The 26,488-nt window shown below is 41.4% G+C and overlaps 1 protein-coding gene across 2 annotated transcripts in view; it reads left to right on the forward strand.

Annotated features, from left to right (window-relative positions):
- MED13L (mediator complex subunit 13L) overlaps nucleotides 1-26,488 on the forward strand; it is a 277,236-nt gene that overhangs the window by 232,408 nt on the left and 18,340 nt on the right. The window contains exons 10-22 of one of the 2 annotated variants that reach the window (XM_066370827.1): nucleotides 1,717-2,445; nucleotides 3,251-3,476; nucleotides 4,464-4,569; nucleotides 4,884-5,008; nucleotides 7,586-7,685; nucleotides 10,927-11,147; nucleotides 11,453-11,658; nucleotides 16,111-17,048; nucleotides 20,609-20,788; nucleotides 21,344-21,567; nucleotides 23,467-23,659; nucleotides 24,652-25,078; nucleotides 25,646-25,865. In XM_066370827.1, the coding sequence (XP_066226924.1) occupies nucleotides 1,717-2,445; nucleotides 3,251-3,476; nucleotides 4,464-4,569; nucleotides 4,884-5,008; nucleotides 7,586-7,685; nucleotides 10,927-11,147; nucleotides 11,453-11,658; nucleotides 16,111-17,048; nucleotides 20,609-20,788; nucleotides 21,344-21,567; nucleotides 23,467-23,659; nucleotides 24,652-25,078; nucleotides 25,646-25,865 (3,895 nt within the window). The remainder of the gene's footprint in view (nucleotides 1-1,716; nucleotides 2,446-3,250; nucleotides 3,477-4,463; nucleotides 4,570-4,883; nucleotides 5,009-7,585; nucleotides 7,686-10,926; nucleotides 11,148-11,452; nucleotides 11,659-16,110; nucleotides 17,049-20,608; nucleotides 20,789-21,343; nucleotides 21,568-23,466; nucleotides 23,660-24,651; nucleotides 25,079-25,645; nucleotides 25,866-26,488) is intronic. The other variant, XM_066370828.1, reaches the window with a different exon arrangement.

The raw sequence follows: 26,488 nt of genomic DNA on the forward strand, positions 1-26,488 counted from the left end.
ATTAGGATTCTTAAATACCTTACATGTGTGTTAGCCATACCCATCTCCGTCCTTTGAAAGGTCTGCTGTCGCCTTCTCCTTTCCCCCTCTCTTAGCCTGCGTGTCTCAGCACTGTCTGGCCCTGCCTCTCCTTCCTTCACTGCGGGGCCACCCACGCATTAGCCTTCTGGGGCTGATCTTCCTGCTGCCCACTTCAGTGAGGTCCGTTTCTGCTCAGAAATGTGCAATACCTGTCTGTTTCTTGCTGCTGTATCTAATTCTAACCATTTCACAATGTAGCTGAGTCATTAAATACAATGGGGAAAAATGACTTTATAAAATTATTCACTTTGCAAAAAACCCTTACTTTGAAGAGGCTACCATAAAATATCTATCAAGGGACTGATATGGTTAAATGTTCTCTGAGAAAATCCAAATCAAGAAGTTTTATGTAAGGAACTTTTAGCACTTTGGTTTTAAAGTAAGTATCCTTACAAATTACAATTGAGCTACTCTCAGATGAGACAGTCTTCTCTTACTGTGGTACTGTGCCCCAGGGACTTAAGGCACAGTTTTTGCCTTGTTGACAATAGCTTTATGCTTAGACAACCTTTTTCAAAGTCGGGATCTTTGTTTTTTAGTGGAACAAAGACTTTGGCATGAGTGTTTTCAGATAATCTACTGCAGAGTTACCAAACGCATTATTGAATGCTCCACTCCTCACACTGGTTAATGGCCTTATGGGGCAGGGTGGCCATCCTGCTGTCCCACTAAACCGTCCCATTATGCCACACAAATCCATTTTACTGCCCACAGGGGCATCATTTAGTGCAGTGCAGCAGTAATTTAATGCCACCCTGGTGGCCTCGGAGAGTTACTGGAGAGCTTACATTTTTCCCCGGGAGTGATTTATATATTGGGAGGAACTGGCTGACCTGCTGTATACCGTGGTTGCACAGATTAAACCTTGGCATCATCCATGGTTCTTACTAAGCAGTTTCTTATAGCTGTTCTTGCCAAGAAGTGTGTCAGGATGTGAGCAGCCTTGCTGCTCCCGCCTAGACACTTCCTGTGTGTCCGGGATGTGCTCACTCACACCGCCTTTTCACGTCTGTCTCATTGTAACCTGTGTTTGCAGGACCCAAAGTTCCTTCCCCTTCTCTCTTAGAAGTAGTGGCATGTAGAGTCTGTTATATTTTGGGTATTATATGTTCTTTGAATTCATCATCATTATCTTAGTTTCATGGTTTAGGGAAGAGTTACACAGTTATTTTATTCCTGATCTATAATAATACAAGTCATTTTATAAATCATTCTATATTAGAGTTAGTAAAGTGTTGTGAAATAGGAATTAGAAGCTTCTTGGGGGGCAGCTGATCTCATGACTGGCTTTAAGATGCCATGTAAATACAATATCTGAGGCCCTCACCAAATTTGAAAGATTTGGGGACTTTTTTCAAGTTAGTAACTTTCTAGGGGTTATCAATATATGAGTTTCTGTTTCATAAGTCCATCTCTTAACTTGTGTGTGATTGATTTATTGCTTCTCATCAGGGTGTTTGCAGTTTTTAGTCATTAAAAATGTAATTAACACCTAGAGTCCTATTTCATGTATTAGTGCATCTAATGAGTACTTAAAAAGACATAACCTCGTCTGAGCATCTCTTTTGTAATGTTATAATGATGCAGTTATTTTCATTTGTGTGTTTGTTGACTTTATTTTAATTCTCATTTCAGGCATAAACTTTTAAAACGTGCTGTAGGACCCAATCGGCCTCCCACAATTTCTCAACCAGGGTTCAGTGCAGGACCATCATCATCTGCATCTTTACCACCTCCTGCTTCTTCTAAGCACAAAACCACAGAAAGACAGGAAAAGGGAGACAAGTTGCAAAAGAGACCCTTGATCCCATTTCACCATAGGCCCTCTGTGGCCGAAGAGTTATGCATGGAACAGGACACACCAGGACAGAAGCTGGGGTTGGCAGGGATAGACTCCTCCTTAGAGGTGTCTAGCAGTAGGAAATATGATAAGCAAATGGCCGTGCCTTCCAGAAATACAAGCAAGCAAATGAATCTGAATCCTATGGATTCACCTCATTCCCCTATTTCCCCTCTGCCGCCAACACTCAGCCCTCAGCCACGAGGTCAGGAAACGGAGAGTTTGGACCCACCTTCTGTCCCGGTGAATCCAGCCCTCTATGGAAATGGGCTAGAACTCCAGCAATTGTCGACTCTGGATGACAGAACTGTCCTCGTAGGCCAAAGACTGCCTCTGATGGCAGAGGTCAGTGAGACAGCCTTATATTGTGGGATTAGGCCCTCAAACCTGGAGTCATCGGATAAGTGGTGGCAGAGTTTTCATCTCCCGCCCATTGATGACACTGAGTTCCGGCCTCCAGAGCTGCAGGGTGAGAGGTGTGATGCCAAAATGGAGGTAAACTCAGAGAGCACTGCGTTGCAAAGGTAAGGCGGCTCCCCTGGCCACCCATCTGATCTCCCCTAGAGAGGCCAGGGCTGTCAGCGTGAGTTGGGGCTTTCCTCCTCACCTCTCCCTGTTGCAGCTTTAGGTCCCAAATAAAAGAGGCTTTCTTTGCCATTCTAGACTCTGCCTTTGGAAAATGTTTAAAAGTCAAATGCTTTGTTGTTCGTGAAGTTGAACACACATATCATTATTTAAACATGCTGGCGTATAAAGGTCTCATTGTGGCATTTAATATGGTAGCATTACTTTGTTTTGGGTCTGCTGTTTGCTAATCAAAGAGTATAGCTTTACGAGACTTTTCACATTCCGGTCAGTGTGTGTGGAACTTTTGTGACACTTCTGTGTTTTGTGACACTTTTAAGGAAGGCTTTGTGTCTTCAGTTATGTCTTCTGTTTGAGCTACCCATTATCCTTAGCAGTTTACAGACTATCTCACTTAATCTTTACCACAACCATATTACTACCTTAGTTTCATAGCTAAGAAAGAGACCAGGGTCATGCAGTTGGTAATTGGCACAGCTGGAATTGAACCTAGACAGCCTGTCCTACAGTCTGCCCATCTGTGTTGTCAAGTGGAATCCATGGACTCAGACACAAACATATATTCCTGACAAAGGCTGATAAGTTTTACTTAATTGTGAATATAGTCATTGAAAGAAATCACTATGTAGATGAATTTTGTTTTGTTTAAGCTTGAAAAATGCTTTAAATCATAAATGCTGCTGTTTTGAAACATCAGTCTTTTTACTTAATCTTGCCTAAGCTGTCATTTATTTTCCCTTTTAGACTCTTAGCACAACCTAATAAACGGTTTAAAATCTGGCACGACAAGCAGCCCCAGATGCAGCCACTCCACTTCCTTGACCCGTTGCCTCTATCACAACAACCTGGAGACAGTCTGGGAGAAGTCAACGACCCATACACTTTTGAGGACGGTGACATAAAATACATCTTCACAGCAAACAAGAAATGCAAACAAGGAACGGAAAAAGATTCCCTGAAAAAGAATAAGGTACCAGTGAATATAGAGAGCCCAACGTGGTGTGGGTTTCGATCTATGTCAGTACAAAACTTTTGAGGCAGAATGTTTGAGATAGTCTTGCCTGATTGCTCTGTCCCCACACTCATGCTCTTGGTACTATCGTATTGAACAGCGTATTGTTCCCTTTTATGTCATGGCTCACCTTTGTTTAAAAGTCAGCCGAACATAAATGCAGCCTCATATTTTCCAGGCTGGAGCTTGTACAGTGCATGTTCCTCTCATATGCTAATTCTTGTTGGCCTATGCTCCCTGCTTATTTTTCTAATTATGACTCCAAAATACCCAAAATGTAAAGAAAAAATGTTGATAACAGTAACTACTGTTGATTGAGCGCTTACTATGTTTACTGTGCCAAGCGCTTTACTTATATATTTTATCTGAATTAATATCAACACCACTCTTAGACTGTGTCATTACTAATTTTACTGGTTTCTTTGTCACAAAAATGAGTACTGGGGGTGTCTGCTGTCTTTAGCCTTAAATTTTAAAACATTGTAAAATACTGAGCCATTTAAAGAGGCATTCTTGAACATAGAGGAAATAAGACAATGAAAAGAGGCCAGTATAATTCAAGAGACTACTCCTTAGAGTCCTTTACAGATATCTATCTAAATCTGGAAAGCATAAACCACAATTCAGCATCCAAAATGTTATTAAAGGCAGCTTTTAACACCATGGCAGGTCTGTAATCACATGCCACCAGTACCATTTAGGCAGCAAACCCTGATTGACTTGGAATACTCCATAGAATTGAAGGGAATGTGTGGGAGTTTTTGGTTCTGTTTAAATTCAGAGAAAAGGACATACCTTTTACTTCTTTGGTTGCATAGACCATGGTTTATCATACTTGTGCTCATAACAAGTTCCATTCTACCCTCTAATTCTTTGTGTTCTCCCTCATATTCCACACTTTGGGTTGGTGTTCATGTGTTTTGTTTGGCTGAATTTATTATACAGTCAGAGGATGGATTTGGTACCAAGGATGTCACTACACCAGGTCATTCCACGCCGGTGCCTGATGGGAAAAATGCCATGTCTATTTTCAGTTCTGCTACTAAAACAGGTGTGTACAATGATTATTTGCCTCACTTGGATTGTTGCTAAAATAAAATGCGAGGAAGATGCTTCTCAATTTACAATTATATTCTTATTGTAATAGCAATCATTTGATCTCATCTTTAATATATTTTTCATAGTTTGTTTTTCAGTTGCTTTCAAAACTGATAAACATATTTGGAAATAATTGTCTCTAAATTTAACTGAAGACATAGGGAAAAAATTCACAGGCAGGTGTTGCTCATTGAGATCCGTGTCCTCGCCTCACTTCTTCTCCCTGAACGAAGACACTCATTCTGTCTTTTGTCTCCTTTCCCACAGATGTCCGGCAAGATAACGCTGCTGGCAGAGCTGGCTCCAGTAGCCTTACACAGGTGACAGATTTGGCACCTTCCCTGCATGACTTAGACAACATCTTTGATAATTCTGATGACGACGAACTTGGGGTGAGTCTGCCATGGCTACACAGACAGTTTCCCTAAATGGAAGGACTTAGGTCGGTGTCTCAGCATTTCTTTATAGTTCGGTCTGCTGAACTTGGGGGCTTTCAGGTTCAGGGTCACAGGTGTTTATCAACAATGTGTGTATACTTTGAAAAGGTTCTAGAAGTTATTAGTGTAGTCTGTAACATTCCTTGGGGTTTATTTGCTTGTTGATGGCATTTTTTCATTAATGTTATTTATTCCTGGTGTAAATGTTAAAATCTTTCACATTTATTTTTTAAAATCCTTTTAAATGTCAAGGGACTAATAGAAATGTATTGTATAGTCCCTTTAGCTCTCCATTTTGAGAGATATACAACTATGCTCTATACTTTTTAAGATTATGGCACCAAAGTAGGGAAATAGAATTTATGCACATAGAAGTTAAATAATACAAGACATCATGTGATTACAGTGACAGATAAGAATTACAATTCTTTGGAGAACAACTGAGCTGAGTCAGGAAATTTGTGTCCTTGTCCTCCTAACCAGCTCTGTACCTTTGGGCATGTAGAAGTGCCTGCTATTTCTGGGGTACCTAGAGACTAGTGAGACAGACTCTTTCTTCAGGGAATTCAGTCTATTAGGTTATTTTCTTTCATTTATGTATTTATCTTTCTTCACATCCATTTATTTTACAAATTTGATGATTATTTCCTTGTGGCAAGTGCTCTCAAGGTTACAAATATTAAATTTCTATCCTTACACTTCAAACACCACAGATTTCATGAGAAATACTATGTAAATAAAGTTAAAATCATACCTATTGCTATCAGGGGAGTAATTAATCTGAATCTAAAGATGCTGGGCGCTCAAGTATAAAGTGACAAGCAGGCAGTGTTTAACTTAAGAATTGAAAGTTAAGTAGGAATCAGATTTCTAAAGCTCTTTCTCACTTTAAAATAAAGTATATCTGATTAACAGATATTATGTGCCATTAGGATTATAAGTACTTAGAAGATTCTGAGATCACAACGGCCTCGAAGAATGGATGTGACATGAAATGTGGAAAGACTGGGCTAGTGGGCGGTGGGAGGGACGTGCCCAGTGTGAGCCTTGGCTGTGCAACCAGAATGAACTAGTCGGGCTTTGGGGGGCACTGAACAGACTGTTCTGTTGGTTTGTTTTCTGAATGGTGGGTAAAGATCATACGGGCTGGGGGTTTAGCCATGGTTAGTGCTGTGGACTTGGAACTCTACCAGTGACGTGTTCCTCCAACGGCACCAAGAGCAGATGGAGCGGGTAAAGTGAGCGCCGGTTTCCGGCAGTCTGATACACGAGGCAGGAATGCACTAGAACCTCCATTCAGGCAGCATTTGAAGGAAGAGGACATGACAGTGTGGCAAACTTGATAGAAATGACTCGTTTCCTTATTATTGATCCAGGCATGGTGAATATTTTTAACTTGATGATCTGTCTGAAACCAAGCACCATCTAGGCTTGGTTTCAGTGATCCTGAGGGTTAGTTTAGATGCTTTGCTGGTGATGGTGAGAACAAAGTATGAAAAGAAAAGGAATAAAAGAAGTAGTAGAAAGGGAGAAGTAAGAACAGATAAAAAGCAAGCACTGTGGAATACCCCGGTAGTGTTCACAACCACCATCTCTAGTGGTTGTGAACCCCTTGTACTTGCTCTCTGTATAAATTATGTTATTACTATGGGGCTGAATGAAGCAGTGTTTACTTTGTTTCTTTTCTTCATAATGTCACTATACAACAGAGAGCTGAACATTTTTAATTTAATTTTTATTTCTCTGAAATGATTGTTTCTACTTTACTCTGATATCTACCCTGACATTTACTCAAGGGAACAGTTTACCTTAGAATCATTCTGCTTATTCACTTTACTAGTATCTGAATGAAGTTGGGAGGCTGCTGTCCAAGTTTTCATCTCATATGTCTTTGAATTTAATTTTACATTTCAATTCACTGACATTGAATAAGTGTGCATAAATAAAGGGGCCTCTTTTTGTGAGAATCTTTGTTTTAGTTTATCTTGCCACCAATTTATTTGAGTTATTAAAGATAATCTTGCCTACTAAAGACTTAATTTGTTTTGAACAACAAATAAAAAAGCTTTCTGTATATTTCAGTACCTATCTTATGAGATAGGCTTTTTTTTTAGTGAAGATGAACAATAACTGTGGAAATAGGAGCAGAAGATATATGTTGTTGGGTATGCGTGTGTGTGTGTAAAATAAAAGAAGAGTTTGGGATGGCTTGAAATCATCTCTTTTGACTGCTTTCTTCCAAACAGAAGGAAAACAAGACTGATAGCCAGTTACTACTTGGAGGCCCCGCCCTAATGTAATTATTGTGTTCCTGAAACTACTTCTCTAATGCCCTAGGAGGGAAGATTGGCTTAAGCCTGCCAGCTCTGTTTGGATGACCCAGTCTGCCCTCACCAGATCCATGACAAGACTCTGTTTCACTCAGTTTCTCATACTTGATAAGCTTGTATCCAAGCTTTGTTACTGCCTGCTGGTATTTTTAGAAATTCACCTGGTGACCACTCACTAAGAAAGTATCTTTTCTGTTCTTAGGCTGTGTCACCTGCACTTCGGTCATCAAAAATGCCTGCGGTTGGGACTGAAGACCGACCTCTTGGGAAGGATGGAAGAGCCGCTGTTCCTTACCCACCAAGTAAGACAAGGAAATTGAGCTTTGGCTTACTACTCACAATTTAACACATAATGTTGTCACCCTGGGCGGTGCCTTATCTGAGATCACCCTCCTTCTTTCTATCATTTTAACAAAATGCTAACTATGAATTGAACTTGTGTAAGTTGGCGTTCGGAAGACAGCAGGCAGCTACAAGACCTATCTTAATTTGAATTCCGTTGCCCTTTGTTTCCAAATTAAGAATTAACTTTTATGGTTTAAAATGTGGAAAAACTTGTTCTAGGTTTGTGTTTCTAATAGCCCTTCACTAGTAGGATAAGTGCTGTGCGGTGAATTTCAGAGCCATATTCTACTATACGAGCTTGTGTGACATGTTTCAGTTTTCATAAATTTAATTTATACAAGCTTAATGAGTACTGTTTGTTTTCTGTTCTTTTTCTGATTCATAGTAAAGTTTTTGTGTTTCCTTTTGTGATCAACTAGCTTTATTATGCATGCTGATGAGAAGAGAAACTTTTGTTTTCTAGTTATTCTTTGCCCTCAGAAACCACATTATTCCAGAAGAGAAAAGAAAGTCAGGGTAGCTTTGGGGATACTCTGAAGCAGAAACATAATTCCATTGCAAATCATTCTTTAATACCTTCTCATTAACTTCAGCTGGTAATGAGAACAAATTGAGGGGAAAAACCACCATGTCAGAGGGATGAGTCAAAAAGTTTTATGAACCTATAAATGTGGAGCTGATTTACTCAGATGGAGAAGTGTGAAGTATACGGAGATTGGATTTTGACAGCTTTAGTGGATCCATAGCTTTTTAAAATATGCAAAGCTTTCTCAAGCATGACATGTATGAAAATGAATAATGATAGCCAGCCAGTTGCAGTGGTTTTTTTAATTAAACATTTTTCTTTTTTTTATTACTCTGCACTGCAGAATTTTACAAACATGGAACTCACAGATTAAAAGAATGATTGTTAAAGCAGATACGTACAGAATAGGTCAGATGAGTGAATTTTCCCCTCTTGTATTGAACCAATTAACCCTTTGCCTTCTTGACATTAAGTGACAAGTAGTGATGTTACATGTTAACGTGTCTGATAACCCATCCAACATTATTCACTCAAATCGTCCTGCTAGTTAATGTTATTCCCTAGTAAAGTGGTATACTCTTTTCCTTATTTTTATTCAAAATGGAATTATTTTAAAAGGAAGCCACTTAATATTTTATGATAAAGTACAGTTTACACAAATTAATGAATGTGAAATATAGCAAAAATATTAGCATCAGGAAAATGCAGATATATGAGGCAAGAGGATTGTTTTAATGTGTACAAGTGTGTGTTATGGGCATACACACAATATTTCCTCCCAAGATGTAACAATGAAAATAGCATGGCGAGAAGTTCTCATTCTGCAGTAGTACATTGGTGTGGAAAGATATAAAATGTAATGTCTAGAGCAGCAGCATCCTGGAGAAATACAGGGTGAGCCCCAAATAAGATCCACATAAGTAATTTTAAATTTTCTTCTAGTTACATTTAAAAACTCATTTGAAATTAATCTTAATAATATTTGTTAAATAATGACCATATTCAAAATACTGTCATTTTTACATGTAATCAATATAAAAGATACTGAGATATTATATATTTTCTTATGTAACGAACTCTTTGGAACCTGGTATTTTACACATGTAAGCATAGCTCAATTGGGACAATTCCCATTTTGAGTGTTTTGTAGCTATTTTGAGTGTTTTGTAGCTACGTGTGGCTAGTGGATCCTGTTTTGGACAGTATAGGTCCATAATAATTCATTTGGGGTTGTAATAATGAAGAAAGCAACACACAGTAACAAGTAGGTATAGTTTAATATCAAGTTATATATCTGAGACCAAGAGAGGGTGTCATTCAGAATTATATAATTGTTTAACGAGGAACTATGGTAAAGATTATTGAATCCAGAGGTTCTCACCTTTTTTTCTGCCTCCATATAGTGGAGTCTTTCCCCTGCCCCTAAAAAAAAAGATAAAAGAAAGCCTGGTGAGGATCATACATCTAATCAAGTTCCTTTTTAGGTGAAGGAGCTGAGGTCCTAAGAGAGGAAATCACCCGAGCACACCAGGGCTGTGCTGGGGGCACCTGGATTGTGAGATCCAGCCTACTGCTGCTTCTTTAGACAGTTGTGCCTTAGACTCTAGGCCAGGGGAGAGCATGGCGCAGTTATTCTTTATTAAGAATTTCTGACTTAGAGCCAGAAGTCACATCTTAATCTAGTCAGTGGCTACTGTGTGCCTGTTTAAATGTTGAGGATTCTAGAAAGAGCAGTATGATTGGAAATTAGGGCATCAGATGCCATTCCATATCACTGATCCAAACTTGTGTCTCCAGATTTGCAAATGAATTTGCTGTACAGGGCATCCCCTAGCGGCCACATTGTACAACCACAAGTTGTGTTTCATTACATATACACATACTTTTAAGAATCAGTCCCTAAATGAGTCACTCTTAATGTTGATAAATAACCTCAGGTATATTAAAATAACTTTTTAAAAAAGGGTTGAGAATCACTGTTGGAAATATTTTTTTAAAGATACTTTTTTTTAGTTAATTCTCAATAAACTGTCTTGATTCTAGGTAGGTTTGTTCACTATGAAGTTTCATTTTACTGTCAATTTGGAAAGAGGGTATAGAACCATTTTCAGAAAGAGCAGTGAGTGTTTTGGGATTGTCAGACTAGCTGAGTAATCCTACTACATATAAACCGTCATTATAGCTTTAAGCAATTTTTTTCTATAATATAAATTCCTGATGGATTTTTCCATGTAAAATTTGCTGCATAACAATTATATAATTCTGAAAGATTTCAGACATATTTGCAATAGAAATATAATTTTTAATAAAGTGCCTACTCTATCTAATTGCTTCCAGCTTCATAGACTTCTCAGGGAATCAGGTTGTTGGAAGAAAAAAATATGTAGACTTTGTTCCTTTAATTAATGTGAGGTCAAATTATAAAGGATTTAGAGGATAGTGATTAAGTTCCAGAAAAGGATAATTCTCTGCTGATGATTCTTCTTAGAGACTTTAATTATTAATATTCTGTTGTATAACTGATGTGACCATTCAGTTAGCATTATTTCTGATGCCAAGTAGGGTTTCTGGCTATAAACTGGGAATTTTTTTTTTTTTTGTAAGTCTTGCCTGTTAAAAGAAATGGCTTGATCTTTCTTTCTTTTTCTTTCTTTCTTTTTTTTTTTTTTTAGCAGTTGCAGACCTGCAAAGGATGTTCCCCACCCCTCCTTCTTTGGAGCAGCACCCTGCATTTTCTCCCGTCATGAACTACAAAGACGGAATCAGCTCAGAGACAGTGACAGCATTAGGCATGATGGAGAGTCCTATGGTCAGTATGGTTTCCACACAACTCACTGAGTTCAAAATGGAAGTGGAAGACGGCTTAGGAAGTCCCAAGCCAGAGGAAATAAAGGTATTGCCAATATGTTAGTTTTACCAAGGCAGAGTGGTGGTTTTCAAGGGGATTCACTATCTCGTCTTTAAAAGAGTACTATCTCTATGCCATGTATACATAAGTTGCTAAGGATCCTCTGAATTGGATCGTGAGGTACATTGCTTCATATATTAATTACAGTGTCTTTTGATCAATTTAGAATTTTGGCATTAGCATTTTCTGCTGGTCAGATAAGAGAAATAGTTACAGTCATTTTTGTCACTATGTGCTGTGTCTTAAATTATTTTACCAACATTATCACTGATGTCACTTTGTCATCACAGGACTTCTCATATGTGCACAAAGTTCCAACTTTTCAACCTTTCGTGGGATCCTCCATGTTTGCTCCACTGAAGATGTTGCCGAGCCAATGCCTGCTACCTCTGAAGATACCAGATGCCTGTCTGTTTCGGCCTTCATGGGCAATCCCTCCTAAAATTGAACAACTGCCCATGCCACCTGCAGCCACTTTCATTAGAGATGGCTACAAGTATGTGCCAGATTTAGTGTGATTTTTATCTCAACTATTTAAAATGATGACAGTAACATTATTTGGAACTTTTATTGACCATTTACGTTTTTGTGTACATTACTTTGTGTTGAAAACAAATTCTGTGTACATGCAAAAAGTAAGGTTATTTGTGTAGTGAATCATGGTGTTCATGCTTATTCTCTGTCAAGTCACGTCTACCACAGAATCAAGCACTAGATTGGATTGCTAATACTCTTGGAGTGGTGGTAGTGAGTACTTTGTTTCATATAAATTTATGATTAAATGTGTTTACTTAAGGCCCTTTAAAATGAAGTATAAGGTCGGCCCTGGCCGGTTGGCTCAGTGGTAGAGCGTCGGCCTGGCGTGCAGGGGTCCCGGGTTCGATTCCCGGCCAGGGCACACAGGAGAAGCGCCCATCTGCTTCTCCACCCCTCCCCCTATCCTTCCTCTCTGTCTCTGTCTTCCCCTCCCGCAGCCGAGGCTCCATTAGAGCAAAGATGGCCCGGGCGCTGGGGATGGCTCGTTAGCCTCTGCCCCAGGCGCTAGAGTGGCTCTGGTCGTGACAGAACGACGCCCCAGAGGGGCAGAGCATCGCCCCCTGGTGGGCAGAGCGTTGCCCCTTGGTGGGCGTGCCCGGTGGATCCCAGTCGGGTGCATGCGGGAGTCTGTCTGACTGTCTCTCCCCGTTTCTAGCTTCAGAAAAATACAAAAAAAAAAAAAAAGAAGTATAAGGTCTACCGGAAAGTTCTGTCCGTTTTGGAATAAAACAAAATACAAATTTTTCTTACCGTCAATAAACTTAATTAAATATAATATTAACATAGATGATCCCTCAGTCACTGACCCCATGTCTTATGAGAAAGCAGCAACAGAAGGGGGTGTGGTGTGGGAAAAGGAAAAGGAGGTGTTTATTGTAGCTTGCACATATTTCAAACTGTTCAGAAAATAGTACCTAAATCAACAATGTAGAATCTGTTTGCTATATGATTAATAATTTCTTAGTAACTTAAATGCAAAAAATAAAAGACCACAATCTCAAATTTCTATCAGGACCAGGTAAGCAAAGTAGGGGAGAAATGAACTGAGAATAGCAGAGACTGGGCACTGTTGTGGGGCTTGTGAGGGACAGGGTCTGTGAGGAGCGGTTGCAAGTACATCCCATTTAAAGTGACGTGTGCTATTGAATCACGAGTGGTTCACGCAGGAATGTGGGCGGCTGGAGATGTGGAGTTCTGTGTAAATTTTCTTTTTAAATATGTTGACAGTTAATTCAAAGTTTGTTGGCAGTTAGTTCAAAGTGGCATTTTAAGAGCCGAGAAGACAAATTTGTGGTTCACATCCAGTCTGTGGGGTACTTACTTGGAACCTCATATTAAACCTTTTGTGATATCAGCTTTCATGTCATAAACAGGCTTGTGCTCATGTATGTAATATCAGTATCAGAATGAAACACTGGGACAGAGACATGTAGTATAAAAACCTTACCTGGGAATGTATGGCTACAGTGTCAGAGGACCTTCCTTTTTTGTTTATTTTGTATATGGTCTTAAGTGACCATTTTACCTAGTCTTCCTTTTTTAAAGTGGGATCATCCTGCCCTACTTCTTACATAGACTTCTAAAAGATCCCACCAACTACTGGTTGTGAAAGTACTGCGGAAATGACAAGTCCCCAGTAGTATGAAAGAGCGCAGAGCTTGTGGTGTGAGTGCCAACCTGTCATCTGGGCTGTGCGGCTGGCTCCCGACGATTAGACACAGACCCTTGCGTGGCTTCACAGTCCCCTCAACACTTCAGTCTCTCACAGGGGCGCGCCAAAACAAGTGACATGTGGCCCTCTGCTGTGTGATGGGTTTAATATGTAAATCATTGTTTAGATCTATGAAATCTATCACTTGCCATCCGGAGGATCTCGTTGTTCTAAACCAGTGCTGTGATAGAACTTGCCCTGATGACGAGTGTTGTGACCTGTCCTTCTAACATGGCACCTGCTATTCTCATGTTGTAGCTGTGCCCACTTGAAATGTGGCTAGTTGAGCCTGACCTGTGGTGGCGCAGTGGGATAAAGCGTTGACCTAGAACACTGAGGTTACCGGTTCGAAACCTTGGGCTTGCCTGGTCAAGGCACATATTGGAGTTGATGCTTCCTGCTCCTCCCCCTTCTCTCTCTCTCTCTCTCTCTCTCTCTCTCTCTCTCTCTCTCTTTCTCTCCCCCCTCTCTAAAAATCAATAAATAAAAATTAAAAAAAAATAAATGTGGCTAGTTGAGGTCAAGACTGAATTTTTTGTTGAAGTTAATTTAAATTTAGCACATGGAGCTAGTGCCTACCTTATTAGACAGTGTGTTTCTGCACTATGCGAGGTCCTCCTGCTGTGATCTCTATCACATACACCCCTCCTACCCCCAACCACCACACATCCCTACCCCCCATACACAACCCTACATCCCTACCCCCCGTATACATCCCTACCTCCCACACACATCCCTACCCCCACACACACATCCCTACCCCAACACACACATCCCTACCCCCACACACACATCCCTACCCCCCCACACACATCCCTACCCCCCACATATCCCTACCCCAACACACACATCCATACCCCCACACACATATCCATACCCCCACACACACATCCCTACCCCCCCACATATCCCTACCCCCATATCCCTACCCCCCCCACACACACATCCCTACCCCCCACATATCCCTACCCCCCACATCCCTACCCCCCACATCCCTACCCCCCACCCCTACCCCCCCACACACATCCCTACCCACACACCACATACCACACCACACCAGCACTCAGCCTCACTCAGCACACAGCTCTCATTTACAGCTTGCCTGTCACACTTGCTGTGAGCTAAATGTTCTTCCTCTTTGTCACTGTTGAATATCCAGAATCTAGCATAGCGTTGGTACTCATTCCATTTTTACTGACTGGGGAAAATCAAGTTACTATGCAGGATAAACTATTCTTACTACTTATGGGGAGCAGTTTAATTATTTAGGTTTCAGTTAATAGTCATAGATTATGATCTGAACTGCATAATAATTTTAGGATTTTGTTGAACAGGAAAATTTGAAAGGAGTTCAATTAGAGTAAAGATCATTATTATATAAATTATTTTGGTCCCTGAGATAGCAGTGGTTGCTAATCAAGGTTTCTGGGTCATTTTTTATCTATGCTCAAAGATACCAATGTACCTCTGATTTGAAATTTCTTTACAGTGCCTGATTCAGATCTTCAGGCTGGTCATTTAGGCATAGCTAATTAAAAATCACAAACTTATTTGAAGAGCCATTACTTTATGACATTTTTCTCTGAAATTATAAGTGAATGAATATGTAGTTTAATGGAGGAACATTAGTTTAAGTGTGTTATTAATAGATTTCCAAAGAATACTAAGCATTAAAAAAAAAAACTATGTTCTTTTTGATTCTTTTTAATTGAACAAATGGTCTCATATTCTGGTTTACATGTATCTAAGAATGTACATCAAGAAAATATTTTACAGTAAGAAAACAGCAAAACGATGCAGATATCATTTTGTTTCTATGTAGCTATTCCAAAAAGAAGTCACTGCTTATAAGAAAATAGCATAAAGTGATCAAGTCTCAGGGAACTAAAAATAATTGTGCTATAGGTAATGCATAGCATATTAAAATTAATCTGTGAACTAGAATTGCCTTTCATCCCACAGAAATCTTCCAGGTTTGGAAATTAGAATACAATATGTGTATTTCTGTGTGGCCACCTAATTAATACTGAGGCCTCTCAGCAGCATATGTAATATTTTTATTAGCTGTGGTGCAGTACCGGCCAATGGGTTTCCTAAAATAGAATTCCCTCATGGTCACACATTGCTATTAAAATGCAAGCCTAGATAGGACTGCATTTTAAAAGTTAGAAAAATGTGAAATTTTCATGTGCATTTGATTATAACTACTTTAGAGTCATATATAGATTATAGCCTCAGAGAACAAGTATGCCAACAGACTTTTCAATTTCAAAAAATGACAAAAATGTAATTGCAAATTAGATGGAAATTTTATCCTATGGTCTTCTAGCTAATTTAGCATCTGAACTCATGTGTTAAAGTTCTATTTAGTGCTTACAGTTTTTCAGATTTACATTGACGAAACTCAGCGTCATATTTTCTGTAAAATACTAAAAATTCCCTCAAAAGATTCAGATGAGGATTGCTTAAATGTGGAAGGAGTGGAAGGGACGGACCATATTGATGTGTTCTTTGTTCGCTTTCCCATGCACTGCACTGACTCCTTTGAACCCCCCCCCCCTTTTTTTAAATGAAAGATCTGAGTATACCAAGTGATAGCACACATAAATGATAAGTGTACAGGCCAGGGTGGGGTGATGTGTGTGCATTCCAGCCCCTGTGACGTGCCCTGATTGTCGCCTGTTGCTGTCTGTGTTGCAGCAACGTGCCTAGCGTCGGGAGCCTAGCAGACCCAGACTATCTGAACACACCGCAGATGAACACACCAGTAACGCTGAACAGTGCTGCCCCAGCCAGCAACAGTGGAGCAGGAGTTTTGCCATCGCCAGCAACCCCTCGCTTCTCTGTCCCCACGCCACGAACTCCCAGGACCCCAAGAACTCCCAGAGGTGGGGGCACTGCCAGTGGTCAAGGGTCTGTTAAATATGACAGCACCGATCAGGGGTCACCAGCCTCCACCCCCTCTACCACGCGGCCCCTGAACTCTGTGGAGCCCGCCACCATGCAGCCGATTCCTGAAGCCCACAGTCTCTATGTCACACTGATTCTTTCAGATTCTGTGATGAACATCTTTAAAGACAGAAACTTTGACAGCTGTTGCATCTGTGCCTGCAACATGAACATTAAAGGGGCAGATGTTGGGCTTTACATCCCCGATTCTTCCAACGAGGACCAGTACCGCTGTACCTGTGGGTTTAGTGCGATTATGAACCGAAAACTTGGCTACAATTCAGGACTCTTCCTGGAAGATGAGTTGGATATTTTTGGGAAGAATTCTGATATCGGTCAGGCTGCAGAGAGGCGCTTAATGATGTGTCAGACCACCTTCCTTCCTCAGGTGGAGGCAGCCAGAAAACCCCAGGAGCCACCTGTCAGCCTTCTCCTCCTCCTCCAAAATCAACACACACAACCTTTTGCTTCACTGAGTTTCCTGGACTACATTTCCTCTAACAATCGCCAGACTCTTCCCTGTGTAAGCTGGAGTTACGACCGGGTGCAAGCAGATAACAATGATTCCTGGACGGAGTGCTTTAATGCCTTGGAGCAGGGTCGGCAGTATGTGGACAACCCCACGGGTGGAAAGGTGGATGAAGCGCTGGTGAGGAGTGCCACTGTGCACTCCTGGCCTCATAGCAACGGTAGGTATTCCAGAGACAAACATGCTCCGAAGGTTACATTGGTGTGGTGATCGCTTACATGCTCTCTTTACTTTGTTTTCTGACATTTCTTAAAAAAATAAGACAACTGCCTGAGCAGTAGTGGCACAGTGGATAGAGCATCCACTTGGGACACTGAGGACCTAGGTTTGAAATCCTGAGGTTGCTGGCTTGAGCTCAGGCTCATCGGCTTGAGCATGGGATCACCAGCTTGAACACAGGGTTGCTGGCTTGAGCATGGGTTCATCAACATGATCCCATGGTCGCTGGCTTGAGCCCAGAGATCAGTGGCTTGAAGCCCAAATCACTGGCCTGAGCAAGGTATCACTGGCTCGGCTGGAGCCTCCTGGTCAAGGCATGTATGAGAAGCAATCAATGAATACCTGAGTTGCCACAGTTATGAATTGATGCTTCTCATTTCTATCCCTTCTATGTCTGTCTGTCTCTGTCTCTCTCTTCAATCTCTCTGGGGGGAAAAAGACAACTAAAGAAAGAGCTATTTATATCATCCTAAATTTAAGGACTGGGAGAATGTTTTATGTCGAAATACCTTTGGAGAGGAGTAATTATTTTTCCTCTGGTACTAATTCATACAGGTATTTCATATTGGACACCTGTGCCTGCTGAGTAGGAGGGTCTTCAGGAGCACACAAACTGATAGTTTGCACAGCCTTTCATGTGGAAACATTTAAAAGATGTTTAGGAAGTAGGGCTTGGTACTGGGTTGAATTTTGGGGGTTCAGGGAGGGTGAGATGCTAAGGAAGACACCCAGACCTGGGCAGACAATGGTCATTCAAAGATAGGTGGACTGGAAGAAGACCAGTTTTGAAGAGAAGGTTCATAAATTGAGTTTGGGAAGTTGTAACAAGATCTCTTTGAGATATCTAGATGAAGATGTCAAGTAGACACTTGGGAGTTGATGGGTCTGAAGCTCAGGGTAAAGGGAGTAGTGGGCTTGTCGATGATAACTCAGGGGCGTAGAGGAGGAGAAGCAGAGAACGAGGGGAAGGCCTGAGGCAGGCTTTGCTAAATTCTGCCGAGTCACCACATTTCAAGTAAGAGACTGGTGCACAAGCAATGAAGTGCAGATGAGCTTTTAAGGTAAAGGTGGTCTGGTACCCGTAGTGAGAGTTGTTTCTGCAGAGTAGTGGGAACAAAGGCCAGGCTGGAGGGGTTACATACATGTAACACGAACCTTGCTCTGAACAACTCTCAGTCTTGTAGGAGAGAAGGTATATGTGATTCTTAAATATAGTTTGAACTCTGGAATAATAAAAGTATGTCCAGAGGACAAAGATCAGTGGTAGGGAGTGACAGGTTGTTTTCTGAGTAGGCTAAGCAGGGAGAGTTCTTGGAGGTGGGGACCCTCACAAAGTATTCAGAGGTCACGCTGTTTTTATGACTGCTTAGGTTTCAGCACTGTGCCTTGTACTTAACAGACATTTAGTCATTGTCCGCTTTGGTGTGTTTATGAATTAGAGAAAGGACAATCTCTCCCCTAAAGAAATGTGGACGATTATCTTGATGGCTCCTTTCCCTGTATAGAGGCCTTTATACAGAACAGTAGTCTGCGTGGGAGGAGGAGCATCATCTTTGGATATGGAGAATAGCGCCCTTGATTGCAGGGAGCATCCAAGGTCAGATGCTCAGAAGTACCGGTCAGAGCATGTAAATGAATGATGCGAGGGGCGACGTTTGCAAAAAGCAGTGCCCTGAATTGTGTCCTTCCACAGCACACATGTTTTGTATGCACAGGAATAGAGCTCACAGAGGTCTATGTCGGCTTCTAGTCTGGTTCTCTGGGTCTGTTGTTTTCCTGCTTTTGATGTGAGCCATGGGTGGAAGAAGTACTTGACTGTTTTCTTTCCTCGTAAGAAAAAAAGAAGCCCAGACTTGAAAATAAGGACGATTGCCCTGGCCGGTTGGCTCAGCGGTAAAGCGTCGGCCTAGCGTGCGGAGGACCCGGGTTCGATTCCCGGCCAGGGCACACAGGAGAAGTGCCCATTTGCTTCTCCACCCCTCTGCCGCGCCTTCCTCTCTGTCTCTCTCTTCCCCTCCCGCAGCCAAGGCTCCATTGGAGCAAAGATGGCCCGGGCGCTGGGGATGGCTCTGTGGCCTCTGCCTCAGGCGCTAGAGTGGCTCTGGTCGCAACATGGCGACGCCCAGGATGGGCAGAGCATCGCCCCCTGGTGGGCAGAGCATCGCCCCTGGTGGGCGTGCCGGGTGGATCCCGGTTGGGCGCATGCGGGAGTCTGTCTGACTGTCTCTCCCTGTTTCCAGCTTCAAAAAAATGAAAAAAAAAAAAAAAAAGAAAAGAAAATAAGGACGATTAACCCTGCTTCAGTCTCCTGTGGGCAGCAGAGAGGGGACCACAGAGAGCTGTCTGACGGGACAGCTGCTCCTCAGCTCCAACAAATGGTGTTCATGCAGGAATATGGGTCTTGGCCCGGGAACGCCAGGTTGCCCAGGTTTGCACGAGAAGCTAGAAATCCAGATTTGTGTATGAAATTTCTTGGGGAGATTCATTCCAAAATTTAAAAAACGTAACTTTGTGGGCCACCAGTTTACAACTTGTGTTTGATATAAGGGCATAATCTAAAAATGTCTTAAGAACTCAAACACCTTGTGTTTCAGATTTTTGTGGTAGATAAATCTTAGATTTCCATGCATGCCCCTCTCCTAATCAGCAAGAAAAGTAAGAGTCAGGAAAGGTCTTCTGGAACCCAGCTGTGCAGATTCATAGCTGAGCACCTTGAACTTCATTAGTTCTTCAGACTGTTTTGAGAATTTGATGAGAGTTATGGACTTTCTCTACTGGGAAAACATACACATATGTTCATGCAAGAATGCATACACAGTTTTGCCTGGAGTTTCAGAAGTTTTTCAAATTCTAGGTGAGAACCCGTCCTGCTAACGGGGAGAACATTTGTTCTGAAACCATGAGTCCCCTCCCTCCCTCTGTGTGCAGGTGACTTCCAGTCCTGGCCTTGCTTCTACTACCTGTTCGTGCGCCTCTACTGGCCTGGAGGCTTTTCTTTCTCATTATGTGTTTTCTATTTTGTGAAAATATTTTACAGTAAGTGTTTTTTTTAAGTTTTCAAAAGTTTTAAGTTCCTTTTTCCCATTCATCATATAATCATACCATTGATGTTTATAAATCAAAGGTATACAAAAATCAAGAAACATTTACAGCTCTTTTTTCTTGTGAGCACCCTTGGAAACAGGTTTGTGTGATTTTAAAAAGTCAAGCCTGTCTTTTCACTTTAAAGTGATTCTACAGTTGACCTCTTTATTTATATAAAGTAGCCTATTTTCCCTTGTATTATTTCCAATAATAAATAATAAATTGCTCTTTCCACTTTAGTAGAAGACTTTCCTTCTGACTCCTAAGTCAAGTATTTTAGAATTCACTACAAATAGACTACTACCAATAATGTCTTTGTCGTGGACTATAACTGAGGTCCAAAATGATGGCAAAGAAGAGGAGAGTGCCATGGAGTCCTCCTCCATGATCTGTTTCTCTGTTTACTGTCTGTTCCAGTGCTGGACATCAGCATGCTCTCCTCCCAAGATGTGGTCCGGATGCTGCTGTCCCTCCACCCCTTCCTCCAAGACGCTATCCAGAAGAAGCGCACGGGCCGGACTTGGGAGAACATCCAGCACGTGCAGGGGCCGCTCACCTGGCAGCAGTTCCACAAGATGGCGGGCCGCGGCACCTATGGTAATCCTGCCCTGTCCAGGGTCCTCCCAGCTTTCTGTTCCCTGGGAAGCAGCTTTAGTGACTATTAAAGCCTTGCTTCACTGACAGAATAGCATCTTTTTCTTAAGGGCTTTAAAGTTTATTATTCTGTTTTCCTAAAGTCAATATTGGAGTTTTCTAAACATTGGTGGCATAATCAGGGTCAATGAGGAAAGTAGTCACTAAATATAGGCTTTATTAGATGCTCATCTTCCTGATCCTCTTTGCATTTTCACTTGGATGAACTTCTGAACTAGTTTTGTCAGCTTCTTCATAGTCAGGATTTTGCTGCTTATCTTCAAGGAAGTGACATGGTGCTGCTTGGAAAACTACCAAACTACCGTTTACCTGTTTACTTTGCCCTATGATTTTATTGAGCCTATATAGCCATGTTCTGACTCAATTAAGTTCTTCATCAGGGACCACTTAATGAGAGGATTTGGAGGATACATTTAAGAGCATCATGGGGACTTTTGCATTGTTCGGTTATGAGGATCAGGCTCTCCGGCTCATTCCTGAAGTGTGGTGTTGTTTCAGGTTCAGAAGAATCTCCTGAGCCCTTGCCCATCCCCACTCTGCTGGTAGGCTGTGACAAGGACTTCCTCACCATCTCACCATTCTCCTTGCCATTTTGGGAGAGGCTGCTGTTGGACCCATACGGGGGCCACCGTGATGTTGCCTATATTGTGGTGTGTCCAGAAAACGAGGCCTTGCTCGAAGGAGCCAAAACTTTCTTCAGGGACTTGAGCGCTGTATATGAGGTGAGAAAGGTCTGAAAATAGTTTTTATGACACGAGTCCTCAGATTGTTCCTGGCCGTGACTAAGTTTTAAAGAATAAATATCTCCAAAGTGGAGCTCGAGGAAAATCTACAGTTAGTTGGAGGATGAAGGAAAGAATTAAATTGGGAAGTTTTTCTGGAAGTAAACTGCTTTCCCATCTTGGCTTTATGTTTTATTAGGTTAGACTTTCCTGCACCCGCCGTATCACACATCTCCAAATCCTGTCAGCCATTGGTGCCAGGGTGCGTGCTCAGGTTTCAGTGCTGGTCACCAGGGGAGAGTGACTGTTCAGAAGATGAGCCTTATGAAAAGAGACACAGCTCCTCTTTGTGGAGAAAGGGGGGGTAGCTTGGTAGATAATTTTATATATGTATATTTAGTACATAAATTCCTGTTACTTTTGAAAAATTACAATCGTCCTATCTTTGAAGAGGAAGTGCCACATTTCTTTTGCCAAAGTACACATACACAAGTTCTTTGTGCTTTTTACTTTTAATATAATTACAGTTGGCAAGATTAAATTAGTATATTTTTAAAATTAAATTTATTGGGGTGACATTGTTTAATAAGATTTTCTGAAGTGTTTAGAACTGTGACAGACATAAGTATTATAAATGTGGTGGTTAAATAAGCGTGGTGCCAAGTTGAATTTCAAAAATATCCTGTAACAGAACATCCACTCTGTAAATATATAAGTGCTCGTGAAGTAGTCAACTTGTGTTTTTCTGCAGAGAAGTAAGGAGACGCTCACTTCTCCTCACTTAGGTGATAGCATCGGTTAAGCCACCGAGGAAATCATTGGATACAGTAACTTCTAAACAGTGCCCATGGATACCTAATAATATTAAATCATACTTGCCCTAACACGGAACACTTGTCCAAGATGTTGCCGAGCTCAGCCATTCTCTAGAATGGAGCCTTTACAGACATTACAGAACAGAAAAGGCTTGCCGGATCTTGTAAATCTCAACAACTTTAGTAGGATTGCCCACTTGGCAGTAACGCATACCTGCTTAAGATTTTGTAGGGACTTGGTAAGGCTTCAGTTTAATCAACTCTAGTAAGAGGTAATAATATGGGCTCTTCTGCTGGTGAAGAGGTAGTTAAGTAGCTTACTTTTGGCAAGTATATTAATTCTCTGACACTTAGCATCCTGCAGATTAATAACATAATCTTGTGCTAAAACAACCATTTACTTTTAATATTTTTTTTATTTATTCATTTTTTGGAGAGGGAGAGAGAGAGACAGAGAGGAGAGAGAGACAGAGAGAGAGAAGGGGGGAGGAGCTGGAAGCATCAACTCCCATATGTGCCTTGACCACGCAAGCCCAGGGTTTCGAACTGGCGACCTCAGCATTTCCAGGTCGACGCTTTACCCACTGCGCCACCACAGGTCAGGCCAACAACCATTTACTTTTAAAAAGTGATCCTGTACTTCCCTGGCCTCTGCTATTGGTGATTGTCAAATGTCTGTAACGGTCTAACAGATGGCCCATAAAAATTTAATGTTATCTTATGTAAAACCATTATGAGTAGGGATTACTTAAAGAGGTTTTAGTGGACATATGTCTCAGTCAGCCATAGGCAGGAATCTGGTAAGTTCTTTATTTGACCACTAGCAATAAGGTAGTGTTCCCAACTCTTCCCTTGTGTAGGAGGAATGAGCTGGGGTGTAGAAAGACTTCTTTTTCTTTAGAAGTAACATTTTTCTGTAGAGAGAGAGAGCAGGCAAAAGGTATGTGATAATTACCAGACAAGATCCACTTACAGTGTTGATTTGGTTGTTTGTGGTCACACTGGAAAGAGTCTCCCTCACTTACACTGTGCCGAACAAAGCTGTGGCTCCTGCTGTAAGTAATGGTCTCATTTGTGGTGTCAGATGTGTAGGCTCGGGCAACACAAGCCCATCTGCAAAGTGCTCCGTGATGGGATCATGCGTGTGGGGAAGACCGTGGCACAGAAGCTGACGGACGAGCTTGTGAGTGAGTGGTTCAACCAGCCATGGAGCAGTGAGGAGAATGACAATCATTCCAGACTCAAACTTTATGCGCAAGTTTGTCGCCATCACCTAGGTAAGAGGGAATTTATTTTGTAAAATAGAATTTGACAAGTAAACAAATTGCCCCCCCCAACGTGTTAGGGTGCACCATTATGCTTCTTTGTCTCATGTTCCATTACTGTAGATCTAATTTTTATGTACTAGGTAGTTAAATGCTAACTTTTATGTGCATGTATATTCTTTAAAAGGTATTTAAAGTTGGCTAAAGAAGTCATATTAGTTTACTCCAGAGTTCAAAAATTCAGCAGCATGACTTAGTTTTAACCACTCAATATTAACACTGATTCCCAAGAGAATCTAAGAAGCTTGTGAAGCCATATATGCATAAGAGCATAATGTACCATGATGGCTGTCGGATATATGTATGCCCTCTATTTTTCAGTGACAGCAGATGGGATCACTCTGAAAGGAAAATGTTACAAATGGTTAATTTTCTTTCTTTTCTTTTCTTTTCTTTTTTTTTTTTAAGTGAGAGGAGGGGAGATAGACTCCTGCATGCACTTCAACTGGGATCAACCCGGCAGCCCCATCTGGTGCTGATGGTCAGATTAACCGAGCTACTTTTAGCGCCTGAGGCTGATGTGCTTGGACCAACTGAGCCATCCTCAGTGCCCAGGGCCAATGCTCGAACCAATCGAGCTACTGACTGTGGGAAGGGAAGAGGGAGAGGGGAAGAGGGAGAAGAGAAGCAGATGGTCGCTTCTCTTGTGTGCCCTGACTGGGAATCAAACCTGGGACATCCATATGCTAGGCTAACGTGCTATCCACTGAGCCAACTGTCCAGGGCCTCTTTTCTTTTTCAGTATTTATAATGAGTAGTTCCTTGTTCATTTCTGTGTTTGTAGTGTATATAAGCATATATTCTGATGTGGAGATAGCTTTTTGGGAGTCATCACTAGAGTATTGCAGGCTGAAAGCATAATTTTTAAAAAAATGCCCATTCTTCTGATTGTCTGACACTACAGACCCTCACTGAAGTCACCTCTCTGCATGTACTCTTTCCAGCACCTTATTTAGCCACTCTGCAGCTCGATAACAGCCTGTTGATACCACCTAAATACCAGAGCCCACCAGCAGCAGCACAGGGACAAACTGCTCCTGGGAATGCTGGGCCTTTAGCTGCAAATTCAGGATCGGCAGCCCCCTCCACCGGCAGCGCGTTCAATCCCACCTCTAACGGCAGTTCCGTGAACCCTGCAGCAAGCGCTTCTGCACCTGGGTCCTCCATGGCACCAATCTCCTCTGCCGCCTCTGCTCCCGTGGCTTCCCAGCTGAGCACTACCTCTTCGGCAGGATTCAGTGGTAGTGTCAGAGGGCAGAACCCCAGTGCCGGGGCCAGTTCTGCTGACAGGACACAAGGGAACATAGGCTGTAGCGGAGATCCTGAGCCTGGGCCGAGCTCTTCTCAGCCCCCACAGGACGGACAGGAAAGGTACGTCACTCACCCATGAGATGGTGGGCCAGCCGACCCCTTGTCTGCTCGCTCCCCCCCTTTCCTTCCCTCAAGCCAGGAAAGGGCTCTGTTTTCCTTCTTCCCCAGAGAAGGGAACACCTTCAATCAGTAGCTTCAGTGTTAAGAAATTTGAGATCTTTCAACCTAACTTACCAGCTTAACTTATTATTAAACATATTAGCTTAATAGTAAGCTATTACTATAAATACTAATATTGTTATATGAATATAAAATATGGATACCAGTAAGCTATTGCTATTAATGTAATAGTATTATAAACCATCTTTGCAGACTATAACCACAGGAGAAAAGGGTCGTTGAAAAAGAGATCTCCCCTTTTAGAGGCAGTTACTGTCATTTATATCTGTTTGCCTTGGTTATAGTATAACTGGTTTGGTTTGCCTTCATTTCAGTAACATGACACATGCTAATGTTATGTGTAATCTGTAATCATCGTCTAAAGATTCAATGTACTCTATCTAGAATGATTATATTTTTATGTAATTTGTATTTATTTCTGCATCTCATAAGTGACTTTCCCTGCAGTGTTACAGACAGAGAGAGAATAGGAATTCCCACGGAGCCCGACTCCGCCGACAGCCAGGCGTACCCCCCCGCTGTCGTCATTTACATGGTGGACCCCTTCACCTATACTGCGGAGGAGGACTCCACATCTGGGAACTTCTGGCTATTGAGTTTGATGCGCTGCTACACAGAGATGCTGGATAACTTACCTGAGCATATGAGAAATTCTTTCATTCTCCAGGTATTGGCAGGTTTATTTTTTACTTTTGTTGTTTTTGTTTTTATGGAAGTTCATGATTTTTTTTTTAATACTTGGAAGTACATAAAAATATAAAAGAATATTCATAATTGTACCTTTTTGGTTCAGCCATTTTGGTGTATTTCTAGCCTTTTTGTGTGTGTGTGTGCATTAATTAGTTTATATACTTTTAATATAATTTATAGTCTTTTTGTACTGAATGTTATTCATGAATACTTTTCCATTTTATTTAAAATTTTCACAAACGACATTTTCAATGACTGCCTATCTTCCATGTTTCACCATTCCTGTACAGTTAGATACTGAGATTGCATTCATTTTCCACTGTTACCAATAATTCATAACACACATCTCTGTGAGCACCCCCATTTTTACTGCGTCCTGAACAGCTTTACAGCATAATAATTTTTAAAAACTTTATAATTTAATAGGGGAGAAACAAAGCCTTGATTGTTTGGGTTTTGTTTTACTGTTATTTAACAAAAACTATCTTATAGAATTAAAAGATTGAAATGGAAGTTCCTAGAATAGGTTAATAGTTTTTTATTGTGTTGAAGTTTGTCTTTGCAATGATTAGACAGTAATTCTGAAGATGCTATGCATAC

The sequence above is a fragment of the Saccopteryx leptura genome, chromosome 2 (genome assembly GCF_036850995.1).
Source record: "Saccopteryx leptura isolate mSacLep1 chromosome 2, mSacLep1_pri_phased_curated, whole genome shotgun sequence".
Lineage (NCBI taxonomy): Eukaryota > Metazoa > Chordata > Mammalia > Chiroptera > Emballonuridae > Saccopteryx > Saccopteryx leptura.